The sequence below is a fragment of the Musca domestica genome, unplaced genomic scaffold, assembly GCF_030504385.1.
Source record: "Musca domestica strain aabys unplaced genomic scaffold, Musca_domestica.polishedcontigs.V.1.1 15, whole genome shotgun sequence".
Lineage (NCBI taxonomy): Eukaryota > Metazoa > Arthropoda > Insecta > Diptera > Muscidae > Musca > Musca domestica.
Window position 1 is genome coordinate 17,545,775 of NW_026712207.1, and position 17,014 is coordinate 17,562,788.

At 34.5% G+C, this 17,014-nt stretch overlaps 1 protein-coding gene across 10 annotated transcripts in view; it reads right to left on the minus strand.

The window, feature by feature from the left end:
• Positions 1-17,014, minus strand: part of LOC101891844 (cyclin-dependent kinase 14) — a 151,945-nt gene that overhangs the window by 10,897 nt on the left and 124,034 nt on the right. For 9 of the 10 annotated variants that reach the window (XM_059119768.1, XM_011297203.3, XM_005190721.4 and 6 more), the window contains 3 exons: positions 12,990-13,022; positions 4,666-4,871; positions 1,852-1,943 (listed from right to left, as the gene is read on the minus strand). In XM_059119768.1, the coding sequence (XP_058975751.1) occupies positions 1,852-1,943; positions 4,666-4,871; positions 12,990-13,022 (331 nt within the window). The remainder of the gene's footprint in view (positions 1-1,851; positions 1,944-4,665; positions 4,872-12,989; positions 13,023-17,014) is intronic. The other variant, XM_011297204.3, reaches the window with a different exon arrangement.

The following is a 17,014-nucleotide window of genomic DNA, read 5'->3' on the forward strand; positions in this document are numbered from 1 at the left end:
TAAAGCGAAGAGCGCTATAGCAATTAAATTAATTAAATACAAGGACAACTTGAGTGTAATGAATAATTCATTAAAATTCATTTTAATTTTGCTAAATACTTAAAATGTCTCAGAGTGTCGAAGAGCATTTTAAAGCCAGCTCATTGGGCAGCATGTAAAATTTACGAAACCCGGGAAAATCTCGAAAAACAAATGCAAACTGTGTTTTGTAATTAAATTGGTGGAAAACTCGCATAAAAGCCAAAACAAAAGCGAGGGAAAGTGAATTCTACGAAGAAAATAAATCCCGCAAATGAGACATTTTTTTTATTAAAGCCCATGGGCGCACGTATCTTTTCTGTGCTAGTGTGACATGTCAGTCGCAGTGACATGTTATGCCTGGAAACCATCAATCACCAGACAAACACAGCGGAGGAACATCAATGACATGGCACCATCGAAACATCGCTCGCACTCTCCCGCCAAGCATGGTGTGGGCCGGCAATGTGACTGCAACTGCCTAAAACGAGGAGGAAGGACCAGCCGCCAGCCAACCCATTTGTGTTGTTAAACAATGTTAAAAAATTAATCTTTTCTTTCCCACTGACACACTAGCACAGCGACGTCGTCAACTCACACTCTGCCGGGCTGGTTTGGTGACAAAGTGGACCGGCGCCAGAGTGAGTGAGCAAAGTGAAATATAATCATTATGAAGAGTCACTTCAGTGCTCTGACATTGACATAGCACACGTTATGTTTCAACACCCACAACAAGCTAGAACAGTGGGAGATTAAAAAGAAGCAACGCAAAGAAATAAGCGACATAAAGTTTAGACAAGCAGTTAAATTTGTTGAGATTTAAAAAGGGGGACGACAATAATATTGAATTTTCGGTTATTTTCCGAACATAACTGGCAATAATTTGATATTATAAATTCTCAATGCAAATATGCCTCCTAGGAAAGATGTGTAAGGTAGATATTTCGAGTCAGTAATCAGTATAAGAGGATCTCTAAGCGACGGCATTTATAAGCAGATCCTTGCTAATAATGGAGGGCATGCACGGTTTACGGTTCTGTTCATAAGGTTCAGAAAATTCACTCACTTTTAAATATCTTATGCACTAATATTAGACAAGTCTTCTAGAGCTTCTATTGTTTTAATGAAAATAAGAATGTCTTATGTATTCGAATTGCTTAAAAAAAAAAAACAATTCAGATGTTTATATTGTTCTTTGAAATGACATTTGTTTGAGTTTTTTTTTTTTTTTTGAACTTTTACACCACCTCTCGTCATTCAAGCTGTAACAATGTCGAGTTTCTTTTTAACAAGACATTTTGTGAGAAATATTCCGCAAGTTTCTTTTCGCAGCAGTTTCTTATAAATCACTGAAAATGCGGTCATTAATGTCGGCATCAGAATTTATGACGCTCGAAATGGGGGAGGTGGTGTCCTTGTTGTGTGTATCGGGAAAAAAAGGACAATGTGTTCGTTGAAGTGAGTCGGGGTGTGTTAAAGGATGTGGATGGAGTAGAATGTGTGCGTAGAAAAAATGAGTTATCTAAAAGCACATAGAAATAGACGACAGATAATAACTTATCATCTCCTTTGACAATATTTCTTTCTTCATCTTCTTCGGTTTTTGGTTCATGCCAATTTATTATTTTTAAACCAAACAAATGTGCTTTTGTTTGTATTTGTATACATTTGGCATAAGTTGAACCCTTTTACAACTGTTTGCCAGTCGCCGCTATGCATCGGAAAATTGGTTTTTAGTAGATGATCGATTATTGCCATTAAGAGGGCTAATAATTTAATAGCTGACTTAGAGACATTTAATAGCTGATATTTCAAATAAATGCATCCACTTACTTGCTAAATCCCCTGTATACTGTGGCATAAGATCCTTCTCCCAAAGGTTCCAATTTTACGTAGGCATCTTGTTTTCCGAACGGCGAATCACCCTGAAAATAATGAAGGTTAAGGATTATAAACATATACTTAGAAATTCGAATCGAAAGAGACTATGTAACAAAGTTATATATATTTTAAGATGTGTGAATAGCGCAGATACGACTTGGCATATCTAAATCAAAAATATTTCTAATAATAACAAGTAAAACAGCAGCTAAGTTCGGCCGGGCCGAACCTTTAATACCCTAAACCATTTGGAAGGAACTTGAACATTAAAAAAAAAATAGAAAACTACCACTTATATAGAAACCGTTAAATGGGGACTATACGAAGACGTGAACCTGCTTACGAATTATTTTTCATAGGCCGTGGTACCCATTAAGAACTTCAAATACGAAATTTGAAACAGTTCCAGTGAAAATGTTGCTGAAATCATCAAAATACCGAGTATCGGAAGGTACCGTCATATGGAGGCTATACGAAGACGTGGGCCTGCATACGAAATGTTTTGCCATAGGTTGTAGTACCCATTAAGATCTTCCAATACGAAATTTGAAAAGATTCCGCTGATTAATGTTGCTGGAATCAAAAAAAAAAAAAAAAAAACGAATAAAAAAATCGTTATATGGGCTATACGAAGACGTGGACTTGCACACAAAAAATGTTGTCATAGGCTGTAGTACGAACATTAAAAATGCAATTTGAAATAATTGCTGTACATAATGTCGCTAAAATCATGGAAATATCGATTATCGGGAGGTATCGTTATATGGGGGCTATACGAAAACGTGGACCGACATGGCCCATTTACGAACTTGTTTACCAATAAACAATGCATGCATGCAAAATTTTAGCATCCTATCTCAACAACAGCTAGACAGATGGACATCGCTAGATCGTCTTAGAATTTTACGTTGATCCAGAATATATATACTTTGTAGTGTCTATTATGAATATTTCGAGTAATTACAAACGGAATGACGAAGCCTCCTATAGAATGGTGGAGGGCACAAAAACTAATTAATCCCAATCAATATACTTTTTTTATCAAACGTTTTAAAATACAATTTCTTTAAATATCCAGGCTAAAACATGATTAATTTTTCGGACAATTTGAGACAGCTGAGGTGATTTAAGCTCAACTCAAGTTCCTGGATTGTCAATTCCAACACACTTAATGTCAAGAAGCATTTACTGTCTGAAACAGTGAAATGTATTATTTGCTCGGGACACTCTTTTGCCTTTAACAGACAAAGGGTCCCATCAAGAGAAAATAAAAAGAGATAAAATTTTGTTTCAAACTTAATCGACAGTGCCCAACCGGTAACTACTTGTGTGTCTTGCGATTTCAACTCAATGAGAATTATCTGCGAAGAAACAGTGACTCCAACAGAATACAAAACATTCAAAACATTGATTCAGTACAAAACAATGTTTTTGTTGCGCACATTTCTGCAGTCCATTTCGTTGTATTAATGCCTCGCAGTCATTGTGTGTAGCAACAACAACAACAATCTCGATTTCTTCTTTGCACAAAAAAGTGGTGACTATCTGCATGTTACTTGTTGGTTTACTAAACGATTTGATAAGAGTTCATAAAGTCGATACTAGTGGTATGTTAGGTATGGAATACGAAATGATTAAAGTTGCAAATATTGGGTTCTAAATGGAATTAACCAATTATTGAAAATTTGTACAAAAAATAATACTTCTTTAATAGTGTTACTGATCACTATTGAATAAAAACGTCGTTACGATTCATTCACAATTAAACTTTTTATCCGTATTAAATTCAGTATCAAGGCCTGTTGTATCCAAATGTTGTTTATTCAAATATTAGTTTTCCTGCAATAAATTATTTTCTAATTCTGTTATTTCAGTTAGTATCAAAATCGAATTCATTTGCCTGTTGTTAAAATTTAAAACTAAATAAAAAGCCTCAAATTTAATTTATTTATGTCAAAGTATTTAAAAATGGAATGCCTGCACAAAGCGATTTAATACTTGTTGCCCAATATCAATTGTCTCCATATTAATTTTTTAAATATTTTTCTTTTCATTTTTGGTTTCAAGCTTAAACAAGCATCGCTATATTTAATAACTTTAAATAATGAAAACGATTTCTCAAATTCGAAACTGATGTTTAAGTTTGCCAAATCCATGAGGAGGAAATAACTTGTACCAAACCCAACTTTTACCATTATTTAAATTAGAATACTTAATGATATTACCAATTTAAAAAATAATTTCGAACAGTTCATGCAATTATGAACGCGTCCTTATATCATGTATGACATGTTTATTTAAGATACTCGATTCGATTCTAAAAGAGGTCTCATTTGGTATGACTCGATTCATAATTCGAACGATTATGTAGTCATTTAAAAAAAGGTTTCCTTGCAATGACTTGTTTTGAAATTGTGTTGTGGCATAAAAAGCTCGCAATTATGACAAAAGTATGCAAAAGCTCAAACAAAAAAGTTAAAAAATGCTGGTTATGGAATAACTATCTCTGAAAAGATAAAAATGAAAAATAAAAAAAAATCTTTTTTTTAAATTATTGTTATCTGGGATGCAAGTATTAAGAAGATTTAGGTTCACATTAGTTCCATGTCCAAGAAGGAATAATGCAACCACCATTCTTAACTCATACATACACATACATGTGTTGAAAATCTTAAAATGCGAATTCCAATTGTTTGAGGACATTAAAAATTTATAGTAGATGGGTCAATACCTATTACGAAAGGAGAAGTCATAGCGTTTACTTACCCCAAATGCACTGAAACGTTTGCGACGCGGATGTTGCTCTTGCTTGTTGAGGAATACTTCGGATTTGGGTCTGGGTGGTTTCTTGGGACGCATTATTACCCGTGTTTCTTCCCTAATGTCATCGTCTAACAGCTTGCTATCGGATGAGACGGACAATTGTCTCTGGACACGATCGTGGTGGTCAGTGCCATCTGTACTACGCCAGTCTGCAAAGAAAGGTAAAATAGTAGAAATATTACATAAAAATCCTGTTAAGAAGCGTTGCCTTTATGGGCGGTCCTAATACATCAATAAAAACATAAAAACACATACCGTACGACGATGTCTTAACAACTAAAATATATATGTAAGAGGGTGGCTGTTTCTTTAAGTTTGTGTCTAATCAAGTTTGAATAGATTTACAAAGTTTTCCGAAACGCGACTTGCAATGAGTGCAGTTTTTTTAAATACTTTCCACGTTTTCTTTTGGAAATCTTAAATGTGAAGCCAAAACTATACATATGTGCCTCATAACGTTTGTAAATATTTAATACACATTTTGGAATTTAAGTAGCTTTTAATATAAGTATGTACATGCAACAACATGCATACATAGTTTTCCTACCATTCCTTTTTGGCAAACTGAAAATTAAAGGATTTTACGTTTTTGACCAAATTTTCTTAAACAGGCTAAGACATAGTTTAACCTAATATTACGTATATTTTTTTATTTTTTTCAGAACCTGAACAGATCCTGAAAATATATCTTATATTTTATTTTGTATTTGATGAGTCTTCGTCCCGATCCTCCATAAAGCAGAACCTAGTGGACAATGTACGAGGTTTTGTACATACTTTACTTGTTAGGATGGGAAACATTTTTGCCAACATAAAAATAATAGAACGGCACAAGTAAAGCTTTTAATCCTTCTTTAATCTGCTTTAGGGTTGATTCAGATAAAATCCGTAAAAAACAAACGCCATTTAAGAATACACACATACGTTTAACCACACAAATACCAAATAGAACATTACTACCTCACTCTCCCACAGTTTGCAGGACTCGCATTTGGAAACTTAAACAGAAATTTAATTTATTTTCCATTTACAGCCGAAAACAAAAATGCTCGCTGCTGACACAACATCACCTGGCCTAACAGTTCTAGTGCATTTTCTTGTTTTACGACCTTGTTCTTATCCGTTGTCCCTTTGGGGTTTGAAAAATATTAAATTTTCTAAAAGTAAAAACTTGTTTTTTGTTTGCCCATAGAAAACAACACAAACCTGGAAAGGGGCGAAGGCTGGCAAAGTTAGGCGCAAGACCAACATAAACACCACCATGGATATATGATATTTTAATGGGATGAGTTTTTGTTTTGAACATTTTAATTAAATTTTCAATTGGGACTGGCGACTAATCATGGTCTCGTCTCCAATATCGATTGGAAGTGACCAAAACAAACACGAAAAGGGGATACTGCAACTATAGTTGCCAGGCCCGAACGGCGAACCCAATGTCTATGACAAATTTAACACAAAGTTTTGGGACATTAAATGTAGGGCTTATTCAGCAAATTATTGAGGTTGGGTATGTGGAAAAGAAATTTAAAGTTCGGTCAGGCAAAGAGGTAATGAAATCCTTTAAAAACAAAAAAAAAAAAAAAAACGGGAGCCAACGTTATATGGGGACTCTAATAAACGTGAATTTATATGGACAATATTCTGTCTGGATAAATAAGCCACTACGAGCTCTAAATACGAAATTGTAACCAATTCTGGTAGAAAATGTGGTCTAAGTCGTCAAAATACCGAATCATATTTGGAAGTACCGTTTATGAAGATATAGTAAAATATGGAAGAATTTTAACTTTTTTTAGAGGAAGAAGTGTTCATTATGATCTCCAAATATCAAATTATAAACAATTTTTTTTAGTTCGTAAAAATACCGAATATCGGGAAGTATCGTTATATGGACATCTCTGTGCAAAATCTTCCTTTCGAAAATCGTGTGAAAGTATTTATGAAAATATAAAAAAATAGCAAACGTGGACTCTAGACTGAATACAACAGGTTGGGCTGGGCTGGTTGGAATAAAACACGTGTAGGTTCTTGAACAGAGTAAGCTTTGTAGGATAGAAATAGGAAAGCAAATGGCTACAAATTTGCAATATTCTTCAGAGAGAGGATAGACCTACACGTCTAAATCAAATAGTAAAGTTGTATGCATAGTCAAATGTAAAATTTTTAAATAGACGAATTAAAAGATTTTACATAAATTAATTATGTGAAAATATAAAAATTAGCAAACGATTCTCAAGGAGTCTTCGATAATATAATCATAGAACTTGTTAAACTAACTCGACCCCAACCCCCGGTTTGACTGTTTGCTTTGCACCATAAAAGCGTATCATATGGATGCACAAGTGCACGACTGTTTGCTCAGTGGAGGTGAAATGTCTGCAGGTTACTAGGTGACCCAATACCCATTCTCGGCACACATAGTCAATGTTGCTGCCACACAAAAGGACACCGAGCATCATGAGTACCTCTTATGTCTATGTGGTACATATATCTACGGCGAAAAAGGCTGCTGAGCAGGGCAAGACGACGTCGACGTTCAGAAAAACGATATGGCATCGTCGTAATGATATGAATAACCAAACGACCGAATAGTAGTTTCAAATGTGTATTCAGTTGCTAGTGAAAAAGAAAAAAAAAACGTTGAAGAATAAACTAGGTTACACGCTACTTCCCTACTGCCACACATTGTCTGTCCGTCGGATCGCAACAAGCTATGGTTCGGGTTCAACGAATTATCTTTCTGTTTCAGTTATTTATTTATTTTCGAGTGGAACATCAAATTGCGGTGAAACAATTTGTATTCACTGCAAATTGTCGTCATTTCTACTTCTTCTATCTTTTCCCACCGCTGCCGTTACTCACTTGTGTTCTCTCCCATTCAATACTCTTGAGATACATTCGTCCTCGACCAACATTCATCCTCCGTTAGTTCAAAGCAAGTCAAATTCTCGCTGGCCAGCAGCAAATGCCGGATGTTGCCCAACTGCTGGTGTTTCATAGAACTAAATGTGAGAGCATAAAATCTGGCAATTCGTTTGTGCTATCACCCAGTGTCTATGGATTTGAGTCTTTATTTGCGTTTTACATTCATTTTTGATGCTGCTGAGCGTTTTTTGTTGTTTCTTTTTAGTAAGGCTGGATGTTAATGTTGGCTTAGTGCGTTTGAAAATTGGAACGATAGTAGGCACCGCTGTTTTATTTGTGAACTAGTTTTTTTTAATACTTAAATTACTTTTTGCGATTCTCTCAAGGTTGCTAAGGATATTCCCTCATAATTTATTTAGTTTATTTTCACACATTTCTACGTCAAAATAATATAAATATATATAGGGGAGTGTTGTACATTTTTAATGAAGTGCAGGTGTATAATTATCTTGCTAGAACATATTATTAAACCTCAAAACGTTTTTTCAAACGACAAAATTAAAAGACATTAAGAATTCTCTATTGTGCGTCAAAAGATTTTTTTCTATTATATGACATTGGTTTTCGTAAGACCACTTTCGAGAGATGAACAAATATATTTTGGGAAATATAATATTGCATGGCCCCATTGATAACTGTCTATGAAATAACAGGTTTTACAATTTAAGCCTTTATGAGATTTTATGAAAGGAGAAAGTTAACGTAAAAGATATTAACGCCTAAAAATTAGTTCTAATTCCCAAAATCTTCTCTATCCCTATTTTATAAAGGTGTCTTGTAACATGGAATATTGGGCAATATGAAGTCACGATGGTTAAGGATCAAAGGAGAATTTAATTTTTATTTTTTTTTCACATATCTTGAAAATGTGGCATGAACTGGTCTAAAATACTCTCAGCGTAATGAAAGAGTGTCATGCGTTTCATACCATAATACATTTCTTCATTTACTAAAATAATTGAACCTAAAAAAATACTTATCAATCAGGGAGGAAGCGATTGGTCCACTACTTAGTATAAGTCCGTAGTATAACGATACCTTCCGGTTCCAACTCAGTATTTATTATATTTCAAGATCTCAGTAAAAATTGTACCTCCTCGTAAAAAAACTTTGTCAAGTTGATTTGGCACAAAACCCATTGTCAGACCTATACAAACACTATTTGGATGAGCCCTTTATAAATGCTACCTTTGGATGCTAATGGTGTCCAACTCTCCTGAGAATAAAAAGTTAACAGGTAGAACTCAAATTAAGTTCCATTTTCAATAATTTATTTTATTTTCATTAGATCCATTTACTTGAATGAATTTTATTTTCTGCCAAAAAATTTTGGTAATAAATCAAACAAGTGATAAAGTTCACCGTGTCACCATTGTCATTTTTTCAACTTTTTTTCGACTACATTGGATGTTAACTCTTTTTGTTGGCACCAAGACATCACAGACGACATATCCAAATTGATTAATTTTCGGACAACACAGAAACACCTTTGATGTCAAAGACAGGAGCAGCAGAAACAAATTCATGTTCGCCAGAAGTTATCACCGGTTTCCCCGTTGGAGTTAGAGAGAACCAACCCGTTGCCTTTCAAGTTGTTGTCCTTTAAAATCTTTCCTAACCTTCTTTGAGCAAAATGCCAATTTTCCATTCTAATAAATAAATGATAAAATATGAAGGGTAGATATCTGAGTGAACGAATGAATGAATGTTGGAATGAAGTGCAGTTTGTTGTGATTTATTATTCCAATGAAGAAATTAAATTAATTTTTCTTTTCCTCCGTCGTCACAATTCTTGGTATGGCTCGTTTATCTTTCTTCTATCGACTCTGGCATCGTGTTGGGGTGGTTTGTTCCCTTCTCATGTTCTACTGGAAAACAGGAACATTTATAATTTTCACCTCGCTCGCATTCGATTGTGTACATTCAAGGTGTGCAGCAACGTCGCGCTCATGCCGGTGCGCTCGAACCACTGCGAGATGGAAATGTTTGATATGGCGATGAAGGAAATAAATGTTATTGCAGAACAAAATGGCAATTTAACTTGTTTGCTCAAATTAGCAGTTGGACCATTTCACTTCGTATCGCATCGCATTTCATATCTGACATTACGGAAGAACGACAAACATAAAAATATTTACAGTGTCAAGAAGTTTATGGCGGAATGTTTATTTTTATTATTAACGAGGATTCTGTTTCTGTCAAAATGTCATAGAACAATAATAAATATGCATTTGGAAAAATGTGAAAAAGGAGAATGGTGGAGGAATATGGAAGTTTATGTTTGAAAATGTACACAATAAGGTGGATCTGGCGTTAAAACACTAAACGGTTGTATGTGTAGGGGTCTTATGTTCCTTTACAAAAAGTAAGTGCGATGCGCTGCACAGTAACGGCCATTTTGAATCAGAGTCCCGGACTTGAAATCTAATTTTCTTAAAATATTTGTCACTTTTTAGAATGCCGATGCTCTTATACATACGTTCTTTTTCCCATGTAAAATATCGAAGGTAGTGAGTAGTGCAGACAATACGTCGGAAATCGAAAGGAAATATATAACAAACAATTAAAAAAGCCGATAAGGGTCGAACTTTTAATATCTATCCATCATTTGGAAGGAACTTGAAAATTTTCAAATAAATTTCGTTGAAAAATTCCGCTTAAATGAAAACCGTTATATGGGAGCTATACGAAGACGTGCCTCAACAGAGGTAATTATCTGTCATATGCAGTAGTACCGATTTTGAAACTATTCCGGTGAATAATGTCGCTAAAATCACCAAAATACTAAATAGGGAAGTATCGGTAAATGGTTTCCGAAAATCCAACGGAGTCCAATGGATTTGCATAAGTAATGTTTTGTCATAGGTTGCAGTATCCATTTAGATCTTCCAGTACGAAATTTAACACAATTGCGTTGAATATCATCAAAATACCGAATTATCGGCGGGTACCCATTATATAGGCGCTATACGAAAACTGGCAAAATACGCATGTGTGTAAAATATTAGCCTTATCACTCAATCCGTTCGAAAGATAGCGTGATTACAACAGACAGACAGATGGACATCGCTAAATCGACTTGGAATTTTACGCTGATCAAGAATATATATTGCTTGTTGGGTCTGACATGAGTATTTCGAGGAGTTACAAACGAAAACCATAGTATGGTGGAGGGTTAACCTTCTTTAAGATTTACTTAAAGTATAAGTAATAGATATGACAATTTTAATCCAAACCCATTTATATTTAAACGTACCTTAAAAAGGATTAGTTCTTATTGTAGGTGTAAATCGTTAAACAAACGCTTATGTTCGCAACAGTGCCACTTTTACTCCTTTCGTGTGGCATGCGCTTATGAAATAGTGGGTTAGTAAAGGGTGTTTTTTTAAGCTACATAGAACTTTAAATTGTAAAAAAGTAACACAAACAATTAAATTTTGATGAAACCCTTTTATATTTGTTTCAGTATACTCTGACAAATCATAATGAATAGACTCACGCTTGAACAAAGCTATGAAATTATCCAAATTTACTTTGAAAATCAGACCCGTTATTTTATCGCAAAATTGTGTTTAGCGACGAGGCGCATTTTTGGCTTAACGGGTTTGTTAATAAGCAAAATTACCGCATATGGAGTGAGACCAATCCACAAGAGACCCAACAGACTCTATTACATCCAGAAAAATGGACCGTATGATGCGGTTTTCACACTGGTGGCATCATCGGACCTTATTTCTTCAAAAATGAGGCCGGAGCTCGCGTTACGGTCAATGGAGATCATTGCCGCACCATGATCAATGATTTTTTGTTTAAAAATATGGATGACATTGATCCGGAGGAGATGTGGTTTCAACAGGATGGCGCTACGTACCATACGGCGAACGCAACCATCGACTTATTGAAATCAAAATTTGGCAATAAGTTGATTTCGAGAAGTGGACCTGTCTATTAGTCCACGATTTGACACCTCTCGATTATTTCCTGTGGGGCTACGTAAAGTCACTGGTTTATGCTGATAATCCAGCAACAATTGGAGGCCAGCATTGTTCGTGTTATTCGTGACATACAAGAGCAGTGCTCGAAAAAGTTGACGTCCAGAATGCACTTCGTCAAGAACAGCCGCGGAGCCCATATGGCCGAAATCATTTTCAAATGTTAATGTCACGAATTAATATTTCGAATAAAAAAAATTTGAAGTTCTATCAGGCTTTAAAAAACACCCACTACGTTGATTTGTAAGTATTTACGACTGCCACAAAATTGTCAATATTTGACAATATTTTTTTTACTGGAGAGATATAAACTCAGCCGTTTTTGACAAAAGCCTTTGCCTAACAGTTACTTTTTTTTAAATTGATCTTCTTTTTTTTGAAAAGTGAATGAAATGTTAAAGAAATTTTCTGTTTCAGTATTGAATTTTCCTTTCTGGACATCGGCTTCCGTCATCAGGTCCGACTGATTGCATTTATTATAATCGGTAAATGTGCATGTGTATAGTTGGACACTTCAAAGCTGGATTGTAGCTTTTCCCGCAATAAAAGGACGATTTTGGGTATTTGTTTTGCATATGTCCGAGTAAATGTATTGGAATATTTACAGATATCCTGACTGGATTGTAAATAACAAATATGCAGCAGTTTGGGTCTTTTTTCGCATAAGTTGAATTAATCTATGCGAATGGGGCAATGTGAGTAATATGCATTCAATATTCCGATTCGAAATGGATCAATATGGAAATTCATAAACAAACTTTTGTAACGAAGTGGTTGGTGGCTATGAGAAACGTGGCAGAATATACACTTTATGGTGTTCTTACGAAAATAATGGGTATTTGTTGAAATCCCAAATTCGGGAAAAAATTTCAGTAAAGGATAACTCTTAATTCATTTTGATGAAAAATATTAATTTAAGTTGATCTCAACATTGCAAGCAATTTCTCTGATTAAGATTGCATCATAAAACGAAATCTGCACGATATTATTCTAATGGATAAACCAGCATCGTTTTTTTTTTGTTCATTATTATTGTGTACATCTCTCTAGCCATCTAAATGCAACACATTCAACTAACATTCGTAAATACTTACTTCATTTGAATCATTTATTATGGCATTCTATAATTTACGTCTAGTCTACACAACCAGTCAGGGAAGTTGTCTATCTACCAAATCATGCAAATTTACTATTCATTCCACATCGCTTCCCCTGTAAGGATGATGTTATTACTTTGCGTTTCGGTCTTCTTTTTTCGTCGTTCGACTACAACTAATTTTACATTCTAGGCAACTATGGAACTAAACGAACACAACTTGTCTACAAGATTATGGGCAAAAGAAATACCTTTTGGTTTTTCATTTTTTGCAGGTTCAGGAGCTAAAAAGAAAAAAAAAAAGAAACAAGAAGAAAAGGAAACAAAATAATATATGAGCATGTGAGTGTGTGTGTGTGTTTAAGTAAATCAAAAAGCAAATTAAAAAAGTGAAGGCAAATTTATGAATTGAGCTCTCAGAAGGAAATGCGAACTATTCAATGGAAATCACTCCAATAATAACAACAATAATGATTGCTAATGGCGATATTGGTTATTAATTATGGGTTAATTAAGGAGTCGATCGATGGTATGGGCAACAAAAATGAAAAGAATAAATAAAGAACTTCAGTCATACGAGTAAAAGGAAAACAACGAATAAGGGCAATAATAATTTCCGTACAATTATTGAGAGAAATCAGTAAATTACGAGCAAAGGATGAAGAAGGAGAGGAAATCGTAATGTGGGTTAAATGAATGGAAATGGATTACGAAAGTTAATGGCAAATGTATGGGCATGAGAATAATATTTCGGAATTAATTGTGGGAAAATATATATATTTCTCATATCAATCAAGTTGGAAGAAAGTCAATAAAACGTGTTAAAAGCCAAGGGAGGAAAAGCGGGTCGAGGATGTTTTAAAAATATATCAGTAAGTCTATCTAAGTTGCAATTGAAAATATTTTCTTAAATTATTCAAATGTAATCAAAATATGTTTGGAACTTCAGCGAAAGAACTCACAAGTCCGTTTTAAATTATATGCATGATATCCTTAAGAGCTTTAGTTCGTAGAGAAATTTAGTTGTTAAATAAATTCTTTTACTAAATCCCTGATTACATAATCGCCACATTATCGATATCATCTTTTGTATTAAATTATGAACTACAAGAATTAATTTTTTTAAAAACAAAGTTCGAAAATTTCCTGGATATTTAAGCAACTTTGATGGGGAATAAACATTGTTGAGAACGAGGATAAGACAAATGAAGAGATTATGTGCAATTAATGAGGACAATAATGCCCAAAGCAGAGAATTATCAATTTCGTAGGACATGACGGACAGTTGTATCCCCCACCGCCCTCTCAATACAAATGTATTTCCGTTCCCATACCAATTGAAGAACGACAAAAAAATAGAAACAACCCTGTGAGATAAATCAAAGATAACATATAAATAGTTGCAAGAATTTATTTATAACTTTGTTTTGTCCCGAACGAAGGGTCTAACAAACACTTGGGCCCGAACTAAGCAGCCAAATTATGTTGTTGCTTTTAACCATGTCATGTTGTATTTTAGCCACGTAGGTATGCCAAAGGAACTTCACATCAAACCCCCATATTTGTTTTCTGTGATAAACTTCTTTATTTGAGGTAATCTCTTAGGCAATTTCCCACTGCCAAGGTATACCCCTTCTTCTTTGATTATATCCCTCTGTAGCCTACAACGAGACAAGTGAAGAGAAAATGCAAACGTATATCTATGTAAATACACTCCGACAACTCACACAAATAAACAAAACAACTGGCATATAAATCGCATAAATGTTTAATTTATTACCACAGACACACAAGGAATACAACTGGAGATGCTCTGTACAACTTCACACATGTTGTATGCTTGTCCTGGCATTGGGGGAAGACTGAATTCGTTAATATTTAAGCACCGCAATGCCATGTTTGTAGGCAGAAATTTTATGTTTTGTCTTCCACCTCTTCAGTCTAATGTTCATTGGAATGTCAAGATAAGGCAAACATAACCTCCTACTGGACTATCCTTTTTCCTGCATCAAGGTGTTTGTTTGCTTAATATTAAAGAGCGAAGCCAAGAAACGGAAGAAGTAGTCCCTCCTGATGTTGAACTCATAAAAGCATTTTATGTCTCCCATTTGTGTGAATTTCATTTCATTATTCGCTATTTTGTCGGTAAAGTAGGTTGATTTGTAGTTGCTTGGGATTGGGGAAAATTACTCGAACCGTAGATATGAAAGGAATTCAAGAAAAGAAGATAGAATTTACTTAGAAACTTCGAAGGGCAAAAACAATCATATTTTTTTAAATTAAAATTGTTTGCCAAAACAAAAATATCAATTGCCAATGGAATTGGCAATCATTTGATATTTGGGGTTCTCACTGATTAAGTCAACTATGAAAAAAGAGGTTCATGTTAATTAACGATATCGCCCTATTTAAGTTACTTTCAATGGTTCTCCAGAATTGGTTATATCACATTTCTTTACAATTGGCTATTACAACCTCTAATTACGACACTATTCGAAATTCGGATATAGAATTGTCACCAATTATAACATGTTCATAGGAAGATATCTGCTAAATGCCAATACAAATTGCAATGGAAAAAAACAAATCTTCGGGTATTTCGTATTTAAGGCTTTGTTATCGAATACATAAAAAAATCAACATAAACAACTGTCTGTTGTTCATGAAAATCATTCACAACTCATGATCGCTTAAAGCTTCTGAATTCATTTTAAGCCTTTTATTGGAGCACACAATTCTCTGCTGTTTTTCCTCTTAACATTTAAATTCTTTCTAAATATTTATTTCGCAATTTCCTTATAGTTTATTACTTTATATTACTATTGAAGTATACAAAAGTGGTATTAGTATTAATATACTACGTAAAATTGGCGATAGCTTTGAAATATGTGTTTGTGATTGAGCGACTTAATAATTTAGTTTTTAATTTTTATCGCTCCTGTCATCCTAATTCTTATAAATTCCGAACACATAAATATCAAAGTATTAATTGCAATTAATTGCAATTCCCTTGGTAATCAAATTGGTAATCAAACTGGCGCAGAAACTTCATTGGCTTTTGAGTTGCAACAAATTCTCTCGATTTTGTATGAAATTAATTATTTTAATTATTTATTGGAGCACTGTGTGCCTGGACAAAGAGTTGCAAAACGCCAGCGTTTTGAGACTTCAGTTGATTGGGTTTTTGGCTGTTTCAAACATTCATCAGCGGAAAGCAATGAAGTGTTTGGCAAAATTAGGAACTGCAATAGAAGCAGTTGTGGCGACACTAAGTCCAAGTTGAGAATTTAAAATAACGAAAGAAGCCATAGAGAAGTTGCAGTCAAAACGACGGTCTGACGGAGGGGGGAGAGGAAATAAATGCCATTGTAAATTGGTATTAAGTGAGTGTAATTACTCATTGCTTTGTCACTCGAGAAAGCCATAGAAAGTGCAGGGATAACGGATTTATTCTCCTCCATGTTTTTCACCTCCTTTCCCTTTCTTCGCATTTTGCCATTATCCGCAGGAGTTATTTTTGGCGTTCATTGCATAGTTGCTGTAATTATTATTTTTATGCGAGCAAAATAAAGTTTAGTAGTCCTTATTTAACGCTAATGAGGTGGTGGCGAATTCCTTGTAGCTACCCCACCCCCAGGACGAAAATCTCCGCTCCTTCTTCCTGTAAGTTCTCGCCATGTTCATTTCGAGTTGAGCGAAGAGAAATTAATAAAAATAAAACCATTTTCATAGATTTTTAATTAAAAGGATCCTTGTTGCCCGAAGTGCCAGTGTGTGTGTTTGTGTGTGTGCATGTGAGCGTTTGTCTCAAGTGGGCGGCTGTCTCACTTCGCCATTCATAATTTCGAGGGAAATATTTTTAATTTAATGTTCTCTGATTTAACTGGCATAACTTGTCTGGCATTCACAACTTCCAGACAATGAACTTTCAACACTTGGCGTGACGTTGTGCGTGTTGTGGAATATCTTACTATGCCGTTTTAACGCGTTTCGGTTTCCAATTGGATTTGCCAAGATTAAATATTTGTAAAATGCTTTCGAGGTATTCGACTTCAAATGAATGGAGTTGTAGAAGAATAAACCGTTGTGTAATTTGTCAGTTACGAATTGAAGTTTGAGGGAATACGAATCAAATTATTATTAATTGGCGAATCGAAAGATGAATATATATCGCACTATTGCACTTAAAGTAATTTCTATAGAAGCTACAATTGTATGCGACGACTAAGGTCTGTTGCAATTATTTATTCTTTGTTGGGAATGTATCGAAAGTGGA